General features: G+C 32.2%; 1 protein-coding gene and 1 non-coding gene across 2 annotated transcripts in view; one reads left to right on the plus strand and one right to left on the minus strand.

The window, feature by feature from the left end:
* The window catches only part of MMRN1 (multimerin 1), a 61,773-nt gene that overhangs the window by 3,374 nt on the left and 33,418 nt on the right, over positions 1–24,981 (plus strand). The window contains exons 2-4 of the mRNA XM_039845717.1: positions 1,763–2,599; positions 18,441–18,560; positions 21,103–21,209. Coding sequence (XP_039701651.1) covers positions 2,010–2,599; positions 18,441–18,560; positions 21,103–21,209 — 817 coding nt within the window. The 5' untranslated portion in view covers positions 1,763–2,009. The remainder of the gene's footprint in view (positions 1–1,762; positions 2,600–18,440; positions 18,561–21,102; positions 21,210–24,981) is intronic.
* On the minus strand, positions 5,494–5,612 carry LOC120588547 (5S ribosomal RNA). Its single transcript, XR_005649258.1, has one exon. It is a non-coding gene; the product is annotated as a 5S ribosomal RNA (ribosomal RNA).

Raw genomic sequence — 24,981 nt, forward strand, 5'->3', positions numbered from 1 at the left:
TTAATTCAGTTCAGTTTTTATTACCCTTGAGAGCTATTTGTTACGGGTTGTAGATCCAATGAGTGACCTTTACTCCTAAAGTTCACTTGCCCTGAACAGGATCAAGATTTTTTTTTTTCAAACCAAAACTCATCTACTTTTACTCAGTCTAAGGAAATAATTTAAAATTGTACACTAAATAGAAAAATTTTAAGTGGGTTTTTCTAAATTGCTATCCTGTTGTAAGCCAAAGTTAGTTGCCTGTGTCTTTTCCAGATAAAAAAGCTGTAATATCTTTTTCTCAGTATTGAAAACCATGTTTGTGCTGTGAAAATTATGCAGTTTCATTACTCTTTTTAGTAACTAATTGACTATCTGTGCTGGACCTTTTTGCTCTTTCACTAATGCAAGGTTTTGGAATTGTTCTGTGGTATATCTGAGAAGCAGATACTTTGTAGTCCATATCAAATTCAATTGGGTTGCTACTGATTAAAGTTTTTTAGTTTAAATAACCTTATATTATATACTTTCTAATAGGTCATCAATGTACTCATAGAAATGAATGGCAAAAACTAAGGAGAGAAAAAATACTAAGAGCAAGTAGTTCATAATTAGTGGAAAAATAAGGCCTCGTTTCAAAGTACATGTCTACAATAACATGTAACAAAACAGGTACTAGGTTTCACACTTTCCAATTTTGAAAGGAAACATTCCGTGACTGAATATTTAGCAGGAGTCTAACACCTTGCACAGAAGTTTGACCCGCTTTACCCTTATCTACCTCCCCCTCTCACCGTTTTCCCTCTGGTAACCACTAAACTGTTGTCTGTGTCTATGAGTTTTTCTTTGTCTTATTTGTTTATTGGTTTCAGTTTTATATCCCACATATGAATGAAATCATATGGATCTCAATTCTTTATATCTTACTTATTTCCCTTAGCATGATAATCTCAAGATCCATTCACATTGTCAGAAATCTCAGTATTTCATCTTTTCTCATGGCTGAGTAATATTTCATTGTATATCTGTACTCCATCTTTATCCAGTCATCTAAGGGCATTTCAGTTGTTTCTATGTCTTGACACTGGTGTACTTTTGTACTACAGTAAAAGTACATAAGCATTATATCTGATCCTATTTGAACGTATTTTCATGTGACTTCATGTTTTCCTCATATTCATTAGTGGCAAAATACTAATTACTCCCAATGACTAGATCAGAATTAGAAAACAGCAGAAGCAAAATTCTGATTATTCATTCCATTAATTAGCTCTGGTAAAACTTCTAGAACAAAATTTAAAGTGAATTCCTGTATACCTGTGTAATTCAATTATTTAAGCTTTTGTTTTGATTAGTTATGATCGAGATTAACTTCAAATAATGCTACAGCTTAAGTGTATTTATAAAAATAGGGTTTGATAAATTTTTGTTCCTAATTCAGCTTGTGATGTATGAAAGGACAGAGATACTGTAAATGAGTGTTTGTTTATGTATGTGCACATGTATACAGAGTTGAATAATATGTGGTTCTTTGGATGGGGCACAGTGGGAAAGAAGTGTCACAAATTCATTTCTCAATTTCTTTGTGTAGTCGAACAAAATGTTAAACTCTTTGATTCAGCCCATTCAAACAAATCCCGTATTTCCCATCATCGACGTGAAGTTTCTCTTCAAAATCAGCAATTTACGAAACATGAGTGTACTTAGGGAAGCGAAGTTGCTTCATGTTTTTCTAATGGGTTTTCCTGATAATAATTGCCTTTGTTTTCCCATTTACCCTTAGCTTCGTCAGAGATCCTTCACCACTTACATAGATCCATCCTACCAGAGGTCGCAGATCACATACAACCTAAAGAAACAGGAAATCAGACTTCCTGAGTCCACTACAAAACACAGAAACCTGTTTCCTCTACACATCTCATATCGCCAAAGCTCTGTCTTAGCGGATACAGCGTGGAGGCAGCTGTTGAAAAGGCTGGAAGGACTTGATTCCCAACTTTATTTGAGTTTTCTTGCTTCAAACTGCTGAGATGAAGGGAGCAAGGCTATTTGTCCTGCTGTCTAGTATATGGAGTGGGGGCTTTGGGCTTAATGACACTACACAGACTTGGACTACATCCGAGGATGAAAACTCCCAGAAGAATATGACCTCTGCTTTGGTTCCTCTAAATAAAATACAAAGTCTCCAAATGCTGCCAACCACTCAGATCATGTCAGCTGAGACAGCCACTACTCCTGAGACAAGAACCTCTGAAGACAGTCTCCTGAAATCAGCACTGCTTCCCTCCGACAATAGCGCATCTCCTGGGGGTGTGAGAAATCTATCCCTAACGTCCACAGAGAAGACAGAAGAAGGGGAGCTAAAGTTTCAAACTCTCGCCCTCCCGACTGAATCTAGCATCAAGTTCAGTCCGAGAGCAGAGTCAGTGGTCCTTTCCAACTCCACGCTGAAATTTCTTCAGAGCTTTGTCAGAAAGTCAAATAACCAAGTGATTTCTCTAAACTCAGCTGGCTTTGTGGGAAATCGATCCCCACGGGAAACGTATCTCAGCAGAGGTGACAGCAGTGAAAGCCAAAGAACCAACTATCAAAAATCAAGCTTTGAAACAACTAGAGGAAAGTAAGGAAACTTCTTTTCTTTATCCCGCCTCCCACCCACCCCTCGCCAGCTATAAGGTTTATAAGATTGCAAGCTAACAATTAAACTATCTCACTCCCAGAAAATGATTTCATGTTCAAGGTAATATTGGACCATATTTCAGTTAGATAAGGTAATTGAGTGTTACCTTATCTAATGGAGAAAAGATAAATGAAATGTAGCAGTTCTTTTTTAATTGAAGTTGTCAAAGTTACTTACAGAGATGCTTTTACTTGGGATAGTTACTAACAAAGAATGTAACACCACAGTGTTTTTTCAACACAAGGGTATGTTGTCTGTGTTCAAAAGTACCCTCAGAACATGAAAGAAAAAATGTCAATATAGCTGAGACATGAACAGATTTAAAAACTGAAACAGCCTGGTACTGTGGAAAGTATACAGTTATTGAGACAAACCAAGCAAAACTAGCTGGAATCTTGCTCCACTGCTGTCTAAATCCATGACTGTGAGCAGGTCAATTCATTTTCCTGAACCTCGGTTTCTTCATATGTACAATAGAGATGTTGTACAAGGAGTACAAATAAAAAATACCAGCTTTGCAAGGTTATCATGTAAGATTCATATTAATGAAATGTGCTTAGATGTGTGCTTCTTACAAAATAGGTACTCAATAAATCCTATTTTACTTGTACTGTATGTTGAATTATGCCATCATCATGAATGTGATGAATAGAAAAGCCAATTTTTCAAATGGATTTTGATGTATAATTAGAGAAAGGTCAATTTGAATTGTTGGAGTAAAATAAAAAAGCAAAGCTTAAAAGAGTATCATTAAAGATGGCGTTAAAAAACTTTAAAAAAACCCTGAAAAATACAGGTCAATATTTTATTTATTTAATATTTAGAGTTATCTATATGTGTGGAATACTAGAAGTTTGGTGTTATGAAACTAAACTTTCAAATATCTTTTACCTATGATAAAATAATTTTAAGACACCAAAGAATGCCTAGGTGAGTTAAATACCTTGCTAACTATATGTAAGATAATTCAAGCTAATAATAGTAGCTTATTCCTGCTGTGTAAAAGGCATTGTGTTAAAGCCCTTGTTGATATAAAATTGAGAAGACACAGGGAAAAATACGGGTCAACAGATTTGTATTTATGCATTTGTTATTATTCAAATCCACTTTTTGTTGTATTTCAAAGGTTATAGAACTTTTAAAAATATATAAGTAAATATGATTTTAATTAAAACTTTTTAACTTGGAATTTGGAACAATCCTAACTAACTGTAAAACAAAAGCTATAGGTTAGAAAATGTCCAATTTGAGATGGGTAGATTTTGTCCATAATAGACATTTTAACAGATATAAATTAATCTTTCTTGTGTTTAGGGACAACAGAATGTCATTTATTAAATAATAATAACAAATGCCATTTATTGAGAGCCTTTTCTAAGTCACTTACATGATCATTTCTATTAATCATTTCAATAGACTCTATAATTTAATTTTTTAAATTGATTATATAGAACTCTTAGTCACTCAGGAAATAATTGGAAAGTAGAGCTGCTGTCATCAAGAGATTTTTCAGTAGAATAAGACATAATCAAAAGAAGGAGACAATTCGAATTAAAATTTAACAAATTTTATATAACATATAAGAAGTGGCATATAGTTGTTTCAAAATTAGAACTAGTAATTGATAATTTGAATAATATTAGTTTTTAAACAAGTTTTAGTTGTTTAATCCAAAGACTTCACTTTTAAAGCTTGTGAAATTAACCCTATTTATTTGATCGTTCTTTGGTAATCTTTTCCATGAAGTACAAAATTTCTCACTCTTTAGTTCATGCAATTAATAATGGTATTACAGAAAACTTAGGTCTATCTTTTATGGACACAGTGTTGATGCAAAGAAGACTTGATAATAGCAAACACTTTATGGCATTTGTTCCTAGAACTTACTGTATGAGTGAATATTTAATCATTACTATAACTCCATGAAGAAGATTCTGTTATTTCTTTGCAGAGAAGTTAAGAAACTTAACTAAGGTCACTTAATTAGCATTTCTCAGGGCAAAGATTCAAACCCAGGCTGGCTGGTTTCAGAGACATAGCTTTCAATCCGTATTAGCAGTCCTCAATTTTTTTTGGCACCAGGGACCGGTCCTCCCATGAGAATCTAATGCCTGATCTGAGGTGGAGCTGAGGCAGTGATGTTAGCGCTGGGGAGAGGGTGCAAATACAGATGTAGCTTCACTTGCTCAACGGCCACTCACCTGCTGTGTGGCCTGGTTCCTAACAGGCCATGGACCAGTACCATTCCACAACCTAGCGTTGGGGACTCTTGCCCTACATTATACTCCTTCAGCAAGTACAGTCTGTTATCTCATCTTATGAGCCTTTAGAGGCTAGTCTTTGCCTCTAAGATAAAGTCCAGAAGCCTTACCCCAGTAAGTAATTCAAGTCTACCTCCTGAACTTCATTTCTGTGACTTCTTGGCCATTAAAATTTGTAGTTCTTTGGTCCAGAATATGATGTTTATTAAACCTACCTTTATTCTGTTTGTTCTTCTAGCTAGCATGGTCTTCTTTTCCCATCATCTACTTTCTTTACACCTAAAAATAATATCTCCAAGAGCCTTCTCGGTCTAAGTTAGGTGGCCCTTCAAACTGTTCATATAGTTCTCTTTGAATTCTTGTATCACTGTACTACAACAGTGCATTTTAATGAACTTGTGATCTCCTCGTGTGTAGGGTCATACTTTCAGTGCTAGCAAAATCTCTGGCTGATAGTAGGTACACAATAAATTTAATAAACTGAATGTAAAGTTTGTGGATCAATATATAAACATAAAGAAGAATCCTTCCCAAAGAAATATTCTTTTTTTCCTTTCCTTTTTTTTTTTTTAATGCCTACGGCACCCGGTCTTCCTACGTGGTCTCCCATTCAAGTACAAACCAGGCCTGACCCTGCTTAGCTTCTGAGATCAGACGAGATCAGGCACGTTCAGGGTGGCATGGCCGTAGACTCCAAAGAAATATTCCTATTCCTCTGTGATAAAACCTAGCTGATTGGGATAAACTCATTTGAGATAATTTGGAATAAAAAAACTTAATTTTTTCTTTTCCTACTGCTATTGGAATTTTATAGTGATTCTAAGTAAAAGGAATACTTATGTCTATAGGGTTTTTTTCTGGCATATTTTTGTCTCATCTTGTCCTTTCTCATCTTAGCACTTCAGGAACTCCTGGTTACACCAGAGCTGTGGTTTCCTGTCTGGCAGAGTGGGTGTTGGTCAGTGACCAAGCACTTTGAATTAGGCAGGATAAAAAGAAGAAATTAGGATTAACACATTTATGCATTGAACAAGTATTTGCTGAGGTCATAATCTCTCCCCAGCACTACCTGTGTTGAGGGTGAAACAGTGAGCAAAAACTCTCACCTATCCTGCCCTCTTGGAATCTACAGTCCAGTGAGAAGGGCATGGGGTGGAAAAACAGTGAATCACAAATGCTGATATTGAATTAAAATGGTGATAAACATTCTGAATGAAGCTTATGAGAGTATATAACAGGGTGAACGGCCTACGCTAAAGGGTAGTTAGTAAGCTTTTTCTGAGCAGATAATGGGGGAAATGAGCATTGGTACACATTGCTGACTACTTAACTTTTCCCACAACCCTAACATCTGCACACACGTCCTTGACTCTTCAGCATTTCAGTGAACGGCTAGTTGAAACTTTAGATGTATCCTCGGCACTATTTTTTTCCCTTGCAGCCTTTATCTGATTTCTCAAGAAGTCCTCTTGGTAACCTCTCCAATGTATTCCACACCCATCAGCTTTTCTCCATCTTCACCACACCATCCTGTTCCTGGACACCATTATCTGCCACTAGTCTCCTAACTTGTCCACTCTTCCACTCTTGCCTCCTGTAATCCATGCTCCATATTCTCTTTTAAGAGATCTTTTAAACTTTTTTATTGAGTACATTTGACATATAACGTCATGTAAATTTAAGGTGTTTAAACTTTAAATCAAATTAATACATTTTATCGGATGAAGGAATTCATCTGTTCTGACACATTATACTACATACCAAAAAGAAAGAAAAGTATGACATCATTATTTCTTAGATTTATTTATCACTTAGACTTAGAGATTTTTAAAAATTATATATCACTTTTTCGTATGCTTAAATAAAAATATAAATGACATTGGTTAAGGTATTTCTAAGGTAATGGCAATAACTATTGTCTGACCAATACTGACTGAAAGATACCATGGATTTCAAAATATATTCTCGATTTCAGAGATGTGTGTTGTAAAATCTGTGGAATTTGGTATTTTGCTCACATGCTCAAAATTATTGAGTAGCTTTCCATTACATTTGGAATAAGATCCTAAGTCCTTACCAGAGCCCACAGATCTTGCTTAACATGACCCTTGGCTGTCTTTAAGATCTCATCTTCCATCTTGCTCCAAGCTCACTGCACTTCATTTTTTCCAGCCACACTGGCCTTTCTGGTTATCGAACATGTCAGGTTAATATGCATCTCAAGGAAACTTCCTGTTTGCTCTTGCTAGAATGCTCTTCCTTTAGTATTCAGATGAGGGACTTTTCCTCATGAAACTTCAGCTTTCATGTCTCCGCTCAGAAACCTTCTCTGACTACACACTGTAAAGTCACCATCCTTATCTTATCATCCTTATTTTTTTCTTCTTAGCACTCATTTGGTATTATTGGGTCTATTTAAGTAGATAGTTTTGTATTTTATGTCTTTCCACAATAGAATACACATCCCAAGAAAATAGAAACCTTGTCTGCCTTATTTACTATCCTATCCACTGCCTACGACAGTGCCAAGCACATAGAAGACAACAAAATTGTATAGAATGACTGATTACTGGATGAATTTGGAGATCAGAGCAGTGATCGACTAGAGATTTAAATTTGGGAAATATAATAAATATAGAAACATGGACACGCTATTGAGGAGAGTTGTTTGCTTATTTTGCTTATGAAAGGGAGGAGAGAGGGAGGGCAAAAATCAGGGTTAGCCCAGAGAGTTTTCAAACTTTTTGTTGTTTTATTTTATTTTGTTTACAGAATGGTCAGAAATATGGTAAAATGTTAATGAAAAGGGTCAGAAGGGAAATAAAAGATGAATATAAAACAACATAAATATTTTATTTGCTGATTTTATTAACTTAATTGCTTTTAGAATTTTACTTGTTTTTCTATAAGTCATACAACTTGCTTTATGTACAAATAAGTGGCTTAAATTAAATGAATTATAAGTTCCAATATAATGTCTAAAATTATAAGTTCTACAAGTCTTTTATTAGGCCACTGGTAAATAGAGAATTTAAATATCATTTTAAAAATTAATGATTTAAAATTACAAAAGCTAACCATTATATTAATTCTGCTATCTATTATAATATTCATTTTTCTGCTGTTTTTACAAATTATAATTAGATTTTAGATATGAAAAATCTTATCAGTAAAATTCATCTCTTGTCTTAGTCTGTTCGGTTGCCACGATGGCTGGGTAAGGGCTCTTTTCTGGGTTCCAGATTTTAAATTGTATTCTCACGTGGTGGAAGAAGTGAGGAATATCTCTAGTGCTTCTTTTATAACGGCACTAATCTCATCATGAGGGCACTGCCCTTATGACCTAATCATCTCCAAAGCCTCCACTTCTCAATACTGTCATATTTGGCATTTGGATTTCAACATATGAATTTCGCAGGAACACAAATATTTAAGCTATAGCATGCATAGTTTGCAAAGTTATTGTCAGGCTTAATAGCACCTAAAGGGAATTATTCTCACATGCTGTAAAATTCTAAAGAGAAACATACCAGTACATTAAAGAGTATATATTTTTTTATTTCCTTGGGAAATAAATACACCTACTGCATTACTGCCAGTGAAAACTAATACTAAATAAAGTGTATTTGGTATCTCAATTTTTTTTCTTGCCGGTTCCTTTTATTATAGTCCTTTGATATTTCTACTCAGTAAATTACTGCTAAATATATAAATACATATTATATTATACATGCTAGAATTTAATGAGTGCTTATATAGGCCAGGTTATTAAATAAGAAAATTTTATATTTCTATACTTTTTGTTTTTTTATATGAAAATATTATTTAAAAATGTATTATTTGGAGGAAATGCTAAGAATCAGTTTTCAGGAACCACTGTATTACGTATCACAGCCTCGGTTAGCTTTTCTTTCTGGAGGCTTCGCAGTCTGCACACTGGGAAAGCCTGACACCTACTGGAATAGAGACAGTTTACATTGTCTCTGAATATGTTGAAGTCACAGTTTGGGGAAAAGGAATAATGAATAAATAGAATTAGGTAAAATAAAACAAATTTATGAAAAAGATTATATTAAAGTAACTTTAAGAATTGTTACTTTTAAAAAGTATATGTTATACATATGTAATTTAATGTACCTCTTTAAAGCTTAGAAAGTAGATTGAGATCAAAAAGCAAACTCCATGTATATCCCTGGATGTGGATACCTTCAGCTCATTCTCCTAAAATTTTATGCTGAAAATATTGTATATATATATAATAATTTGTGATTCTAAGTCACTGTACAGCCATTTATCACCAAAAATTCAATTACATTCACCATACTGTGCCCACTATGGAAAGCAAATTAGTGGTACCTAACAAGAGACTTTTAATTGCAAAAGTTGATATACAAAAAGGATTTCTTCTTAAAACTTAAATTAACCAGAAAATTAAAATATAAGAAATTTCTTACGATATAATCTTTGCATGATTGCTTTTTGAAATTTGTTTCAAATATTTATTTACATGATTCTTTTGTAATACTAATACTTCCTCTGTTTAAATATTATGTACAATTTTGAATGAACTATATCAAGATACACTAAAAATGAACTACAAATTATTTTTGTTTGAGAATAGTCATTTTCTTAAGGAGATTAGTATGAAGTTGAACTTATCTTTTGAACTATTAACCAAAACTAAATATAAAAAGCTTAGTTTTTTATTCATGTCCGATTTACATATCAATAAAATTTTTAAAAAAATCTACATACTTCCAATTTCTACTTTCTTCTTTCATATTGTGTATATTTTCTTTGGGCTATTTTCTCATTTATGACTGGTGAACTATATCTAACTTCTCGTCTCTCAAATTAATAATTTGATAAAGGTCTTCCCTTTTGAATTTAATTGAAAAAATATAAATTCTTATAAAATAAAGATTTCACAATACTTGGGAAATATTTATGTTCATAACATCTTAACACTATAGAGGCATTTTGAATATATTTCTTCTAAAAGCTAAAATTCATTATATGAATTGAACATAAATGATGATAGTCTTCTGTAATGGTTTTCTGGAAATTATTACTGACCTGAATATGTAAGCAATTACCATTAAGATGAATTTATCAGGTCATTAAAGAAGCAAAAAAAAAGAGCCATGTTGCTACTTGGATATGAGGCAAAAAACATTGGGAGATATAAATATAGAAAGAGATATATAGATATCTAGTCCACAAAAGAATCCTACTGAACTCTCTGAATCATTTAATCATTATCAGCAGCAGCAAATGTTTTACATTTATTAACTCATTTAGTCTCACAGCAATCCTGTGAGGTACGTAATATTTTCACACTATTATATAGATGAAGATGCAACATTTAACAAATAAACTAACGGCTAATAAGTTATAGAGTCAAGATCTAATTAAAAGCAAGCAGTCCGGCTCCAGCATCAAGTCAACAACTACAGTACGTGCTTCTCTATTCAAGGAAATTTTTCTTTATTAATTCGTTTTGCCAATGCAGTTTTCTCCACCCCTACTGCTCCTCTTCTGCTTAATTTGACAATAGAAAAAATAAACAAATGAAAAACTCCAGACACAGGATTATACTCTTCATTTGCCCCCATGTGTAGAATAAAAGAAAAGAATGAAAAAATCTTGTTCAGTAGGCAGTCCATCATTAGAAATGATTTTCTAAATCTGACTCTCAGACAGGAAAAGTGCATTGAGAAAAAGTCCTCATTTTCTTTGTCCTCCCTTTCCTTCATTTTCCCTTTTCTACTCTATTTTGTTCCTTCTATCTTTACATTTTTTCTGTATTTCTTTCTTTCTTTTTCTTCTTCAATTTCCTCTGATTTTAGCAAGAGGCATGCAAAAATTATTTATAGCTTTCCATGACAATTTTTTTAGTGTGTATGTATTTATTTTTATTGTGGTAAAATATACATAACATAAAATTAACCATTTTAACCATTTTTAAGTGTGCAGTTCTGTGGCATTAAATACATTTACAATGTTATGCAGCCATCACTACCATTTATTTTCAAAACTTTTTCATCTTCCCAAACTGAAACTTTATACTTGTTAAATAATAACTTCCCATTTCTCCCTCCCCCCAGTGCCTGGCAACCACCATTCTACTTTCTGACTCTATGAATTCGACTGCTCTAGATACCTCATATAAATAAAATCATACAATATTTGCCTTTTCGTGACTGATTTATTTCACTTAACATAATGTCCTCAAAGTTCATCCATTCATATTGTAGCATATGACAGAATTCCTTTTTAAGGGTGAATAATATTCCATTGTAGAGATAGATGATAGATGATTATGGATAGATGGATGAATGGATAGATAGGTAGAAGATAGATGATGATAGATAGATCAATGATAGCTAGCTAGCTAGCTAGCTAGCTAGATAGATAGATAGATAGAGATCTGTACATCACATTTTTTTAATCCATTCATCTGTCAGTAAGTACTTGAGCTGTTCCCACCTTTGGCTATTGTTATCCATGATATTTTAATGATGCTCTTAATAGGGTAGTGTTCTAGGGAAAACATTTACCCTGACTAGTGGTGTTATCTGAAATCCGTTCTCTTTTTACAAATTTAGGAAGCATATTTATCCCCAGAAATAGTAATTGATATATTGAACCAAAGGAGGCTTTATTTGAATGCTTTTCTCCCTAATTATTGACATCAACAAAACTAGGTGTTGTTAGGATATACTCTTGCTTTTAAAAATGTATTTGCCTTTAAAACAAATTACTTTTTACTGATTTATACAAAAAAAAGAGAGATAGAAAAGGAATTGAGCACATATGTCAGACTTATAAAAGAGGTGAGAATGAAATAAGCAGGTTGGACGTACAGAAGTAAAGACTTGTCATTAAAAATACAAGACTATTTTTGATGCATTTAGAATATGTTTATCTCACTCATTATTGAATTTAGTGGAGATTTAATTGCTATGTACTTGAAGAGTTTATTGTCCAATGATGTGCTACACTGTAATTTTATAATTTTGCTATTAGTAATGGTTACACTTAGCTCAGGTAGGTTTTTGTTGGGGTATATTTCCATGCAATCATAGTCTTATAATTAAGACAACAGTGTTCCTCATAAGATAAATTAGTGACAACATGAAAGAATTATTCTCTTATGAAGGATTAATACTTTTCTCTCTAAATTAAATTTCATAGGAAACTTAGTCCTTTCCCTTACCACTTATAACTTTATTAACACATATATGTATTGTTAGATTTGTAATTTGTCATTTGTAGTCACCTTCAGATACAAAGTAAAGAAATGGTTATTTCAAATCTTACACTTTCCAAGTCAGAGAAACATGGGAAGGCATCAGGTGAAGTGTGGGAGTTTGATAGGAAAGTTACCAAGAAATCATCTCATAAAATATATGTTAATTTTCAGAAGTAGCCATGTCTGCCTCATTTTATTTCATTTTCCTCATGTTCCTCTTTGAATTTCTAAGTTCATCTCAATAAGGGGATGACAAGAAACAAAGTCATAGAAGTCTTTCATCTATGAAGTCTCCCTAAACACAAAATCTTCTCCAACTTCCAAGAGAAAATTACATACTATTGGCTAATTTATGGTGGGAAATTTTGCTGGCTTACCTTGATTTCTGGTGAATATTCTCAGGACCTGGTATTTTCATGCTATTGTGTCAATTCAAGTCACAGATTATCATTATAAAAGTTTAAACATTCAGCTTTTTAACCAACAGGATGACAAGCAATTAATCTGAGTTCTAAGAACTAATATTAAGGAATGATGTAAATTAGATTGTTGTCTTTTATTTCTTAAGAAAAATATTTGTTGCGGTCATTATTTAAATGAATTATTTATTGCTTCAGTCTATTATCTGTTCAAGATAAGAATGGATATGATTGGGCCATGGTTTGGTCAGGGTACACTTCAAATGGCAAATGACCAATTAAGAAGATTTTCTTTTTTAAATTTAGTCTTTTCACTAGTTCCCTAGAAGACTGGATTTCTAAATTTCTAAAGTGTTATACAGAATCTATTGTATTTTTGATTTCTAATGTTTTAATCAAAAGTACAATAGATTGTGTATGTATAATGCTTTTCTTAGTTCATTATCCACAAAACTTCAAGTTGTATAAGTCAAAATAGAATTCTTTTTCTACCTTCTATTTTATATGTTCTGCAAGCTAGGCTCATGTTCATAAATAACCAAAGATGTCTGTTTTTTCCTAGGACAAACCTTTTACCTATTAACTTGGAAAATCCAAAGAATCAATTCAAGCTTTATTCAATACATGCTGTGCAAAAGCAACAGTGTTATTACCCTTATAGAGAATCCCAAATGCAGTCTGCTGTTTGGAGGGTTACGACCCCATGGAAAGCTAAACACTTCAAAGTAACTGCTTTCCATCTACCATAATCAGACTGGAAAGGTACAAAGGATTTTTAGATTTAAGCAAAATGCTTGTCTGAGATCATTACATCTGCCTTTACACTGCCTGTCACCATTTTACCATGCTTAATTTCCTATTTTTAAACTTATATTCGTGGATTATTTGGTTTTAAAATTATATTTACATTTTTAACAGCCCTTAATGAGCTTACTTCATCATAGCATAAACCTAATTATAAGTCACACCAGGGGCTCTTTGGCTGTGGATAGTTCTACCAATTTATATTGGATCAAAGATTGCTGGGCTATGAGCAATCTGATGATCTGCTTTTTGCCTACTCAACTGTTTCAGTCATAAAATTGACTATTAAGAATTTTAAAAGATTTCTATCATCTATATCTATCATCTATCATCATCTATATCTATCTATCATCTATCATCTATCATGTTTTTCCCAAAACCAAGAATATGTAGGGATAGTGGAATTTACCTTTTTCCTGCCTCTTATTCCACCCTCCGTAGTCATTCAGCAAATGTCTGTGTGACAGTTTAACTGTGCTTCTATTGAAGTTAGTCATTCTCTGTAATTAGGATAATCAGTGGATTTGCATGAGGAATCTAATTAATTTTTTAAAATCTCCATTTATGTAGTCCTCTTAACTTCAAATCTTTTCTATTTTTATTTCTTGCTTTTGCCTGTTTTTTTGTTTCACACTATTTTTGCAAGTACCACCATGCTTTAACAAAATGCCAGTGTTTTTTAATATCCTTATAAAACTGAATTATTAAACATCTCAAACCTTGCACAATAAACTATACGGTGCTCAATTTATCTGCCTTAGAAGGGTATGTGACTGAATCAGCTTGACTTGTAGAAGAATCTTTGGTTCTAAGAAGCCTAAATATTACAAAGCAGATGATTGCTAATTTCAGTGGCTCTGCTCTAGGGAAAAGTACATTTCCTCTTTGTCTTTTAACATTAAAGTTGATTTTTGCATTATTTTATTATTTTTTTAAAAGCAGAATAGTTTTCTTACATTCTATTGATTTATAGGCATATATCTCATACATCAATATGAACTTGTAGTGGTTTGATTTCACAGTTATGTAATGTTTGTTTTAATGCTGTTTTGCAAATCATCTCTGATCCCCAGAGAGGGAAAAAAACTCAGTTACAGATGAGAGAAAAGAATATAAATTAAATGTAACAAGATGCATAACCACAATAGTAAAAAAAAATCATAGAAATAACAAAGTAAGGAGGAAAAAAAAGCCAGATATAATCCAGTCATTAATTCAACCTATAGTATTGAAGACTTTCTATAGGATATTTGGTATAGGATATTTTATGATGAAGTAACAGGTGTAGCAACTAGGAATGAGGCTGCTCCTTCTTTTCCTAAATTGTATCTATATATTCTACTGTCTACCTTGAAAGTATTAGAACAGTAATTGACATCACATATTACAAGCACAAGACAAAAATTTCCAGACTTCTATAGCCACTAGGTTTCACCCATTTGTGTTAATTTATTTTCTCATATAATTTATTAATTTATTTTTTATGCATTTAAAATTACTGTTTTCTGTGTTGGCACTTATTCAACAATTAATATTTAACTCTCCACTCCCTACAACTCTATTTGAAGCATTAATGTATATTTTCAATTTAAACTTTCTTGAGGTAAGGAATATCTTTAAATGTCTTTATTATTTTGGATAGCTTCCACCAAAATATCTAAAGATAAGTACTCTAATAAAAGCAATTTTTGTCTAATTATGACCTTTTGTGGCAAATGACTGATGCTCTTAAAGTTTCTCAGCTTCATGGAGTGTAGTTGAATCATATTTCAATACTATCTTATATGTTAAAGAGAATAAGCATACATGGATAGATATAAACAAGTTTTTTAGAAACTGTCTTGAAAAAAGTTATAGATACAATATAGTTTAAATGATAAGATGTAGGAATCAAAACAGCAAGTCAACTGAATCTTTCTATGAGACAGGATTTATTTGTTACCCTCATCATTTTTCAAATTGTGCTATATTTGATACATACAAAATAGATGCATTATTAAATATAATTTTATCATATGTATATTTATCACTAAACGATATATCGTTAACTTTTATTTTTAGCTTTACATGAGAAAAAAGCATCATACTGCGTTTCTTTAACTTGCTTGCATCACAAGTTTGTTATAAGATAAATTTGGGCTATTAGACAATATTACAGTTCATTCTTTTTTTACTGGTGAATAATATCCATTGTGTAAGTATTTCAGAATTTATTTCCCCATTCTATGGTAAATGGACATTTGAGTTACTTTCAGATTTTGGTAATTATGAATAATGTTTGCTGCTATAAATATTCAGATATGATTCCTGGTATACAAGTATAATAGTTTCTCAAAAGTATGTATCTAGAAGTGTAACCACTGGGTAGAGAGTATATGAATGTTTATTTTTACACGATATTAACAAATTGTTTTTTAAAGTAGTTACACCATTGTATATTTCCATCAACAGTATATAAGAGATTCTAATTCTCTATATCCTCTGACCAAATGAGATTGTCAAAATCTCAGTTTGCTTATGTCGAGGTATAAAATATTATTCTGTTGTAATCTTAATTTGTATTTTCTTGATACTAACAAAATTGAATTTCTTTTTATGTGTTTCATGGCCATTGGTATTTCCTCATATAAAATGCTTGTTCAAATAGTTTGTACATTTTTCCATCCTATTTTTTTGTGCCTTTATCTTAATTGGTATAAATTTGATATGTATGTCTTTTATGGATGCTAATACTTTTCATGTGTGTTAAATATCTTTTCCTAATCTGTAGCCTCTCTTTTCAAATTACTCACATGAACAAAATTTCTTAAACTTTAGATATTCAAGTATTTTAGTTCCTACTTAAGAAAACCATTGATGTTTTTGTGTATTGACCTTATATCTCACAACCTTGCTAAATTCGCTTACTACCCCCAATAGTTTCTTTTGTAAGTTCATTATTATTTTCCACATAAAGCTCATGTTTTCTGCACATAAATATAATTTTACTTCTTAATTTCCAGTCAGCAGGACTTTATTTTCCTCTTGCCTTATTACATTGACATGATAATCCCAGGCCCTAAGAGTTTTATAGTTTTAGCTCTTACTTTTAATTCTTTGATCCATTTTTGAGTTAATTTTTATATCTGGTATGAGATGGAGGTCCCACTTCATTTGTTTGCATTTGGCTGTCCATTTGTTATACCATCATTTGTTAAAAAGAATATTCTTTCCCCATTGAATCACTTGGCACCCTTGTCAAAAGTCAATCGTAACTGTAAAGGTTTATTTCTGGACTCTACATTCTATTCCATTGATCTATATCTCTGTCCTTATGCAAGTCAGTTACAGTCTTAATTATTGTAATTGCAGTAATATTTGAAATTGGATAGTATGAGTTCCAAGTGCCCCCCACCCCTTTTAATATTGTTTTGACTATTCTGAGTTCCTTGCATTTTCATTTAAATTCTAAGAACAGCTTTAAATTTCGGCAAAAAAACAAAAAAAAAAAAAAAAAGGGCAGCTGGGATTTTGATTTGGATTGCATTGAAGCCATAGATCAACTTGGGGGAGCATTGTCATCTTAACACTATTAAGTCTTCAACTGATGAACATTTTCTATTTATTTAGGTCGCCTTTAATTTCTTTCCATGATATTTTGTAGTTTTTTCACTTCTTGAGGTGAATGCTAAGGGGTGTTTAGTAAGAACTTTCCTCTTTGGCTGGTTAGAATTCTCCACTACTGGGCGATATCTGGGACCTCAGTTCGGCTCATGCAGATCCCCATAACTTGTTCTCTGCCAGCCTAGCAGAGAACTATTCTTTATAAGCACAGCATAGTATTCCGCCCAAGATTGAAGGAGACTCAATATTAACTTTTAAAATGACATCTCTTTCCAGCCCCCTTGTTTCATTAACTTTTCTGACATATTCTAATAGCCTCAGCAGCCCCAAACTCGGATCTCTGTTTCCTTCACCCAGTGTTCTCCATCTTTGGGGTCTACCCCTCTGATACAATTTGAAAATTGATCCAAAGCAGAAATCTAGATTGAATGTGGAATTCACATCATACATGAGATTCCCTTCTTTCAAGAACCATATAACTGCATTGTCTGTTGTCCAGCATCTGAAAAGTATTGCTTTATCTCTTGTCTAGCTTTATAGTTTTACCAAGGAAAGGTAAATCTTGTGCTCTGTTATGACAAGAGCCAGAAATTTCTGAAATTTATGTTTTCAGTTTATTACATTAATAAGCTTATTAAGCTTGTTTCAAACTAAGGTTTGATTAAAAACTCATTGAATCTATAGATTAAATTGAGAATTTATATATTTATTTACATTGGCTCTTCCCATCAATGAACATAAGGTATTGGATTTTCTTTCAGGCTTTTCAATAAAGCTTAAACATTTTATATGTTAAATCTTACACTTTTTGTTGGATTTAACTAAAATAATATTTTTGCCATTTTAAGCAGTATCTTTTGTCATAACTGATCTTAACCATGTGACTAAACTTCATTAATTATAAAAATTTTCATATTGATATTAACTATATTGCCAAGCTTTCTAATTGTAATCATTTGCATCTATACTGTTTCCTATCTTCCTTATTCACAGTGATATACTCTACTGCTAATTATAGCTATTTTTTCCTCTTTTTTGTCCTTACACCATTTATTTACTTTTGTCTTACTGTACATTATTCTATAGAAGTAATGAACTTAGGTCTGAATTTCCAATCTCAGTATTAATATTAGTATTTGCTCTAAGGGCAATCTGGATTTTGACTTAGCTTGTAGCTAAACAATACAGGTTCTGGTTTTAGGTCTGATTTATTCTCAATTTATTTCGATCTTGCAGTGTTTCTTTACTTTCCATGAGTAGAGCAATGAATAACAGTATGTTTTCTCTGATCTCTAGATGTTTTAAAGCTAGATATCAATTTTTCAAGGTATTTGATCTGTAGTACTGGCAGTAATAGATAGAGGTTTATGAAAATAATTTTGATAAAAACAAATTCTTTGACTATGACTTTTTTCTAACAAAAATGATCTCTTCCTTAGGAATTGGTGTGCTTATGTACATACCAGATTATCTCCCACAGTGATACTGGACAATCAAGTCACTTACGTTCCAAGTAGGGGAGGGCCCTGTGGCTGGAACAGTGGATTCTGTCCTCAGAGGTATGTAACAGTTGTTGAAAATAGACACTTCTTATACCATAATCATGTATGGCTTAGAATATGTGAAGTTAATCAACCCAGACACATATGTTTAGTAGGGTCAGGGTAGGGTCATCACATCAAACTAGATGTATGATCTTGAATAAGTAAAATGTGGATATTAATAATACTTGCCTCATATAGGTGTTTTTAAAATATGTGAGATAATGCAGTATTATACTTAGCCTAGTGCCTGGTACTTTGTAAGTTTCAATGTTAATTCTCATGCTTATTTCTATTTTTACTACTACTATTACTTTTATGCTATAATCTGATCAACAACCTGTCCTTTATTTTCTTATGAAATTCATATACAGCTTTAAAGGTTTATTGATAATTTCCTTTTCATATTAGGTTAGAGAGAAGTCCATAACTTGGCAAGCTACCAATTGCAATTATGCCTGGTAAAACAGAATAGTGGGCCCTTTCATCTCGTGTCTATTCTAATGGCTCATGTTAGTTTTCATTTAAAAAAAAAAAAAAGTCTATGTAATTGTCCTAAAACACAGGGCTGAGTAACTGATAAATTCTCTGAATTCATACAGTCACAGTAGCTCAGCTGGGGGTATTTCTGAAGAACCTGAAATAAGAACTAAAATTGTTATTCAGGTCATGATGGTTAATGTTATGCAAATTGTCATACAAATAACTCAGGCAATGAATCTGACACATCGGTAATCTGGAAGAGTGTGCAGTAAGAATACATAAAATTAAGGTGTTTCTTAACCTTTGAGGAACAGCTGAGGTTCATGGTCCAGAGAGCTAAGCATATCTTAGGGATTTGAGAAAGCCGAGCACCAGTTCTGCTTTCAGCATCTACTTCCTTTGTGACAATTTCCTTGTTGACATGAGATACAAAGAATACGTTGTTAATTCTTTTAGTAATAAAAATATTACCACAGTATCCCATATCAAACTGCCCTTCTGAGTTCAAGGTGAACTTTTTTTTTCTTTGAACAAATCGGAAATATGCATCTTTATTTTTATCTCTTATTTTTCTCTGTCTTTTAATGGGTCTTTCCATTCATTCACTATTTCAGTACATACGCAATGTTTGTCACTTTTCTGTTTATTATGTTTGAGCCACATACATCAGAAATCCAATTTCCCAAAGCAGTGACATTGACTCCACCAATAATGCAACTACTGCTTGAGTTCACCCTTATAAACTAGAAAGGGTCTCTTTCCAAACTGCCTTCCTATTACCTTTAGCTACTAGACTAGAGACGATATGTCACTGGAAAGAGTTATTTACCAAATATAATTTACTAAAACAAACATGGATAAATAATACTTTCTAATAATAAATAAAGCCTACTTATAGAGATGGAGAGAATCTCATCTTAAAATTGAGGAATAACCTCACACATTTTGAATTACCCATCAAGTTATAGCAGAAACTAAAATCCAAGTCTCCTTAACACTGTTATGTTTCTGTTATGTTTGTTATGTTAGTTATGTTTGTTATGTCCGTTATGTTTCCTCCACATAATCAGAGTTTATCCATGAGAGCGACTTGTGTTGTCTGCAAATGGTTGTATGCGACAAACTCTAGATCATACAGGAGAGGCTAACCCACACAGCATGGGTTAAAGTCCTAGCTCCATCCCTTTTAGATATGGAATTTTGAGCAAGTTATTTCATTTTTCTGTTAATCATGTTCCTCATCAGCAAATCAGGATAATAATAGTACTTTCCTCGAAGAACTAATATGAGGGTTAAACAAGATAATACATGCCAATTTTCATAGACCTGTTTGATAAATATTAGTTATATATTGAAGTCATAGGGATAAAAATAATATGGCAAAATTGTATTTATGATTTACATTTACATACATAGAGCCTGTAATTTAGTATCATTCACTATTTATATTGATTGTTGAAATGTTACAGTTTCTTCATGGTTTCCTTCCATGGTTTCTTCTCAGAAATAATATTTTCTCATGTTAGAGCTCTCTCTCTCTCTCTGAGAAATAGTTTATGAGAGAAATAATACATAGTATGATTTAAAAACTTGAGAAATGAGAAAGCTCGGGTTGAAAATAATAGTGGTTATCAATTTCGATTAGATCACTAATACCCAACTAGTTTTAAGTCATTTGATATTGATTTGGAGGAAAACAGATCCTTTTAACTTATAACAATATAAAAACTAATAATTGAAATAAAATAAATTGTCCCCATAAACTATTTAAAATTTTGAATTCAAATAAGTTTTAACATTGGTTTAGTGAAAAGCATTTCCAAGGGGAAACCTACAGTATCTTTAGAAGATATAATGATAAGTATAAGTTTAAAATACCAAATAGTATGACCCTTAATATATTTTATAATGTTTTTAAAGAAATCTAAGTTTGACAATAATATTAATAATAAATAAAATAACAGATAATGATAACTGAATGCTATTTCAAGAATCATCCCACTTTGCAATGATTATTCCAACTGGTAATTTAATGTGAAACAAATAATCCATTTTTCCCAATGGTTCTCCTCTCTAGATCTCAGAGGACATCAAATCCTGTCCACAGGATGCAACATAAAATTGTCACCTCTTTGGAATGGAAGTGCTGTCCTGGGTTCAGTGGAGCAAAATGTCAGCTAAAAGGTATATTCTAATATTAATTTTATAGTAACAATTACAGGCATAAAATTTCTGAAGAATAAGCAACTGATTCCAGTAAAGAAAAAGAGTTGCCTTTTCTCTTTGAACTGGTTAGTTCCAGTTCAATTTTTTGAAATAATATTGTATCTATGAATGAAATTCAGTTTTAAAGCATATATACAAATATGGCATGAATTATTCTGCTTTATATCTATACATCCTAATGGAGCCATTTCTTCAGCTGAGATTTTAAGGCTTTTCTGGTGGCAAAGCTGATCAAACACACAGTAATTTGCCGTGGCTTAACATCTATGTGACTATTATTTTGCTTTTGGCTTTAAACAGGTTTCCTTTGAAAAATAAGATATGGCATCAGCATACATATTTTAAATGAATGAATATCACAAGAAAGGCCGTTAGCAGGAATTCAATCAGCAGTGTAAGAGACTGTGATTAAAAATTAATATAAGTGTGGAGAAACCATTATGATTCTTATTAAAAAAAAAAAAAAAAAAAAAGAAAGTAAGTTGTAACATAAAAGCTCTAGGAACCCTGCAGTTTAGCTAGGGATATTACATATGGTTCTTCTAGGCCAATTCAACAAGAATCTAGAGGTTTGTTCTGGGTCTAGCCTAATTTCAGAGATGTTAAAAAAAATTAATACATTTTCAAAGTATAGCATGAATATGTACTTTATAATCAGATCAAGTAAAATTTTAAACAAAGTATTATCTATACAGAAAATATTTGGAAACAAGGTAATTCAGCATATTCTTTGAAAATCCAAGTATGATACTGCTTTCAAAGGACTTTGGATTTCCATGAGGTACACAGATATACTCACAGAGGTAAAATATATTTGTTTATTGTCTGTATATGGCAGATGGCTAAAAATTCTGGATAGTATTTAGAATTATATTTCTAAAGTCTGTGATTAGTTTTTATATTTCTCTTCTTATATAAAAAAAGGATTTCTTAGGAATATTAATTCCATTATTATTTCTTAAAGATTCAAGTGTTTGTTCACAGCATACCTTTCTAGAAATATAAATGCCATTACACATCCTGTTGTACATAAGGGGCTTAATGGAGATACATGTTAGGAAGCAAAGTCTGTATGTCAAGGGCTGTCCTGTGCTCCAGCTGGTAACTGTGATTTCCTCATGCATGCTTCATCCTTTTATACCTACTATAGTTGATCCTTGAATAACGCAGAGGTTAGGGGTGCTAACATTTCCCACAGTTAAAAACTTGCATATAATTTTTGCCTTCTCACAAACTTAACTACAGTCGTCCCTTGATATCTGTGGGAGATTGGTTACAGGACCCCAGCGGATACCAAAATCTGAGAACGCTCAAGTCTCTAATATCAAATGGCATAGAACAGTACATACCATGGGCCTTCACATCTGTGAATTCCAAACCACTAATCAAAAATACTATTTTCCATCCAGATTGGTTGAATCCACAGATGTAAAACATTGGGATATGGAGGGCCAGCTGTATATTTATTGAAAAATATCCACGTATGGGTAGATCCACACAGCTCAAGCCTATGTTGTGCGAGGGTCAACTGTGATTGATTATTAATTACAATGTGGACTATATACATCTAGAAGGAAAGGAAACACAGAATTTCATCATTATAAATATATACACAAGAAACAAGACTGACAGTTTTGAATATCTACTATATACTATTATTCCCCCTTTTTTTCAAAGTATTATATATTTAAATTTGATTCAAGTAGTTTAGTTTTGTTTAATGACACCTTGTGTTCTAATTGGAAGTAAACTGTGGATATCTTTCATACTAGATTTATAAATTGTTATCTTGAATTCCCATTAACAAAAATGTCCCAGAACAGTTTTGACTGTGTCCTTCTGTCACAATACCATAATTAGAATTACCCATAATTCACGTTTCTGCCAATTAAGCTGTTGTGGAAAGATCTTTCTATTGAAATCTATGGTAGGAATAATTTTCTGAAGGCATGTATGCCTATTGTGTCATTGTCATACAGTAAATTCTAATATAACTGTGATTCCAAAAGAACCCACTGTTATTCCCTACAATATTATGATCATCCCACTATTCATTTTTATTGCAGTACATAAAAATTGTTGAATTTTTCATTAGTGCAATTGATGCACTGTATGTATCAAGAACTACTGTGTCCCTTTGTCCCTTGAACCAGTCTTCATTATCTTATCTATTGTGGTTTGTTTGTTTGTTTGTTTTCACAATTTTCCCTTCTGATTTCTACCCCAAATCATGTCAAGTTCCCCCTCCTTTTTTTTTTTTTTTTATCACACTTTATATATGTGCCAACAGTCTTTTGTTCTTATGTGGGAGAGAAAATTGGCAGGTTTCCTTTGACAGCCCTCTCCACGCTGTCTCATATGACAAGCAGCCCCAAATATGGCAACGATAATCGGTGTGGCTGATCTGTTCTTTAAATTTCTTCAGAGCCCTGAAGGGTTTTGAATAACCTTGTTGGGTAGCTTACCACTATAATTACTTCAGTGCTAGTCCTTCACAACACCAGGAGATTATTTTATTCATAGAAAATTTATAAAAGACTACATAACTTTCACAAATCCCTGCTTCCTTGATAAGTTTCCTCCCCACAAAATAAATTTTATAAAACAAAAGTAATGATTTCATTTTAGTTTATATCACAGCAGAGAGATCTTTTTAATTATATGAAAAAGAGCAATAGATCAGGAATAATCACTGAAGCTGCTAGCAACTGTACTCTTTTACTTCTTCTCCACTTGTCTACTGCTCTCTCTCTATTACTTTCTCCCTTATTCTATATAGATCCATCCCCAATCTGTTAGGAAGAGATGCTGTAATTCAAAATCTATGGGGCTATTCTACCTGTTGTCTTATTCTACAGTGTGCTATTTATAATACTACTGAACCTCTCTACACATGCTCTTTTTGCTGCAACTCAGATAACCAAAATTCTAGTAATAAGTTCTAGATTAGCTTATTAAAAACATTAGTCATACTTGCAAGAGAAAACAAATTTTTTAAAAATTTAAGTGAATAGAACTTCATTGAAAAAAAAGAGCATGAAGTCCAACAAAAAGTAATAGATTTGCTATGTTTTACATTTGTTATACCTTTTGAGAGTCTTCAGAAACTAATCTAATTTTGTAATATCCAAGACTTTTTTTTTGAAATGTCAGTAACAAAATGCTTTTTAAAGAAATTTTATAAAATTTGCAATAATATGCTTTTCCAGTAGATGTCTCTAAAATATTCTGAAGTAAAACAAGTAAATTGTGGTTTGCTCTAATGACACAAAACACAGACATTTCATTTCAAATAATGTTAGATCAGAGAGGAAAACAGAAAAACTTCTCTGTAAATCCATTAAAAAATCCAGTCAGCTTTAGTTAGATCCTCCATATAGGAAAAAAAGTATTTTACAAAATTATGCTTTATAAAATCTATCACAAATATTCTAAATGCTGAAAAAATATAATCATGCAGTTCTGGAAATAGCCTGACCCCTGCCATATGTTATAAGTATATGAACACATTTCATTTCATACTGCGAAATAATTTAATAAATTTTATAAGTTATTATAACTCACATTTTAAAAATGGAGCTTCTCCAGTAAGATTATCTTAAAATATTACCTCAATTAATATGAAACAAAAGTTATAATATTTAAAACAGAATAAATATATCTTATATCTTTGCATTTTCCATTCTTCCAAGTGACGGTTAATGTTCTCCGCTTTGGAAAAGAACCTTAC

This window comes from Pteropus medius, unplaced genomic scaffold (genome assembly GCF_902729225.1).
Source record: "Pteropus medius unplaced genomic scaffold, Ma_sr-lr_union100, whole genome shotgun sequence".
Lineage (NCBI taxonomy): Eukaryota > Metazoa > Chordata > Mammalia > Chiroptera > Pteropodidae > Pteropus > Pteropus medius.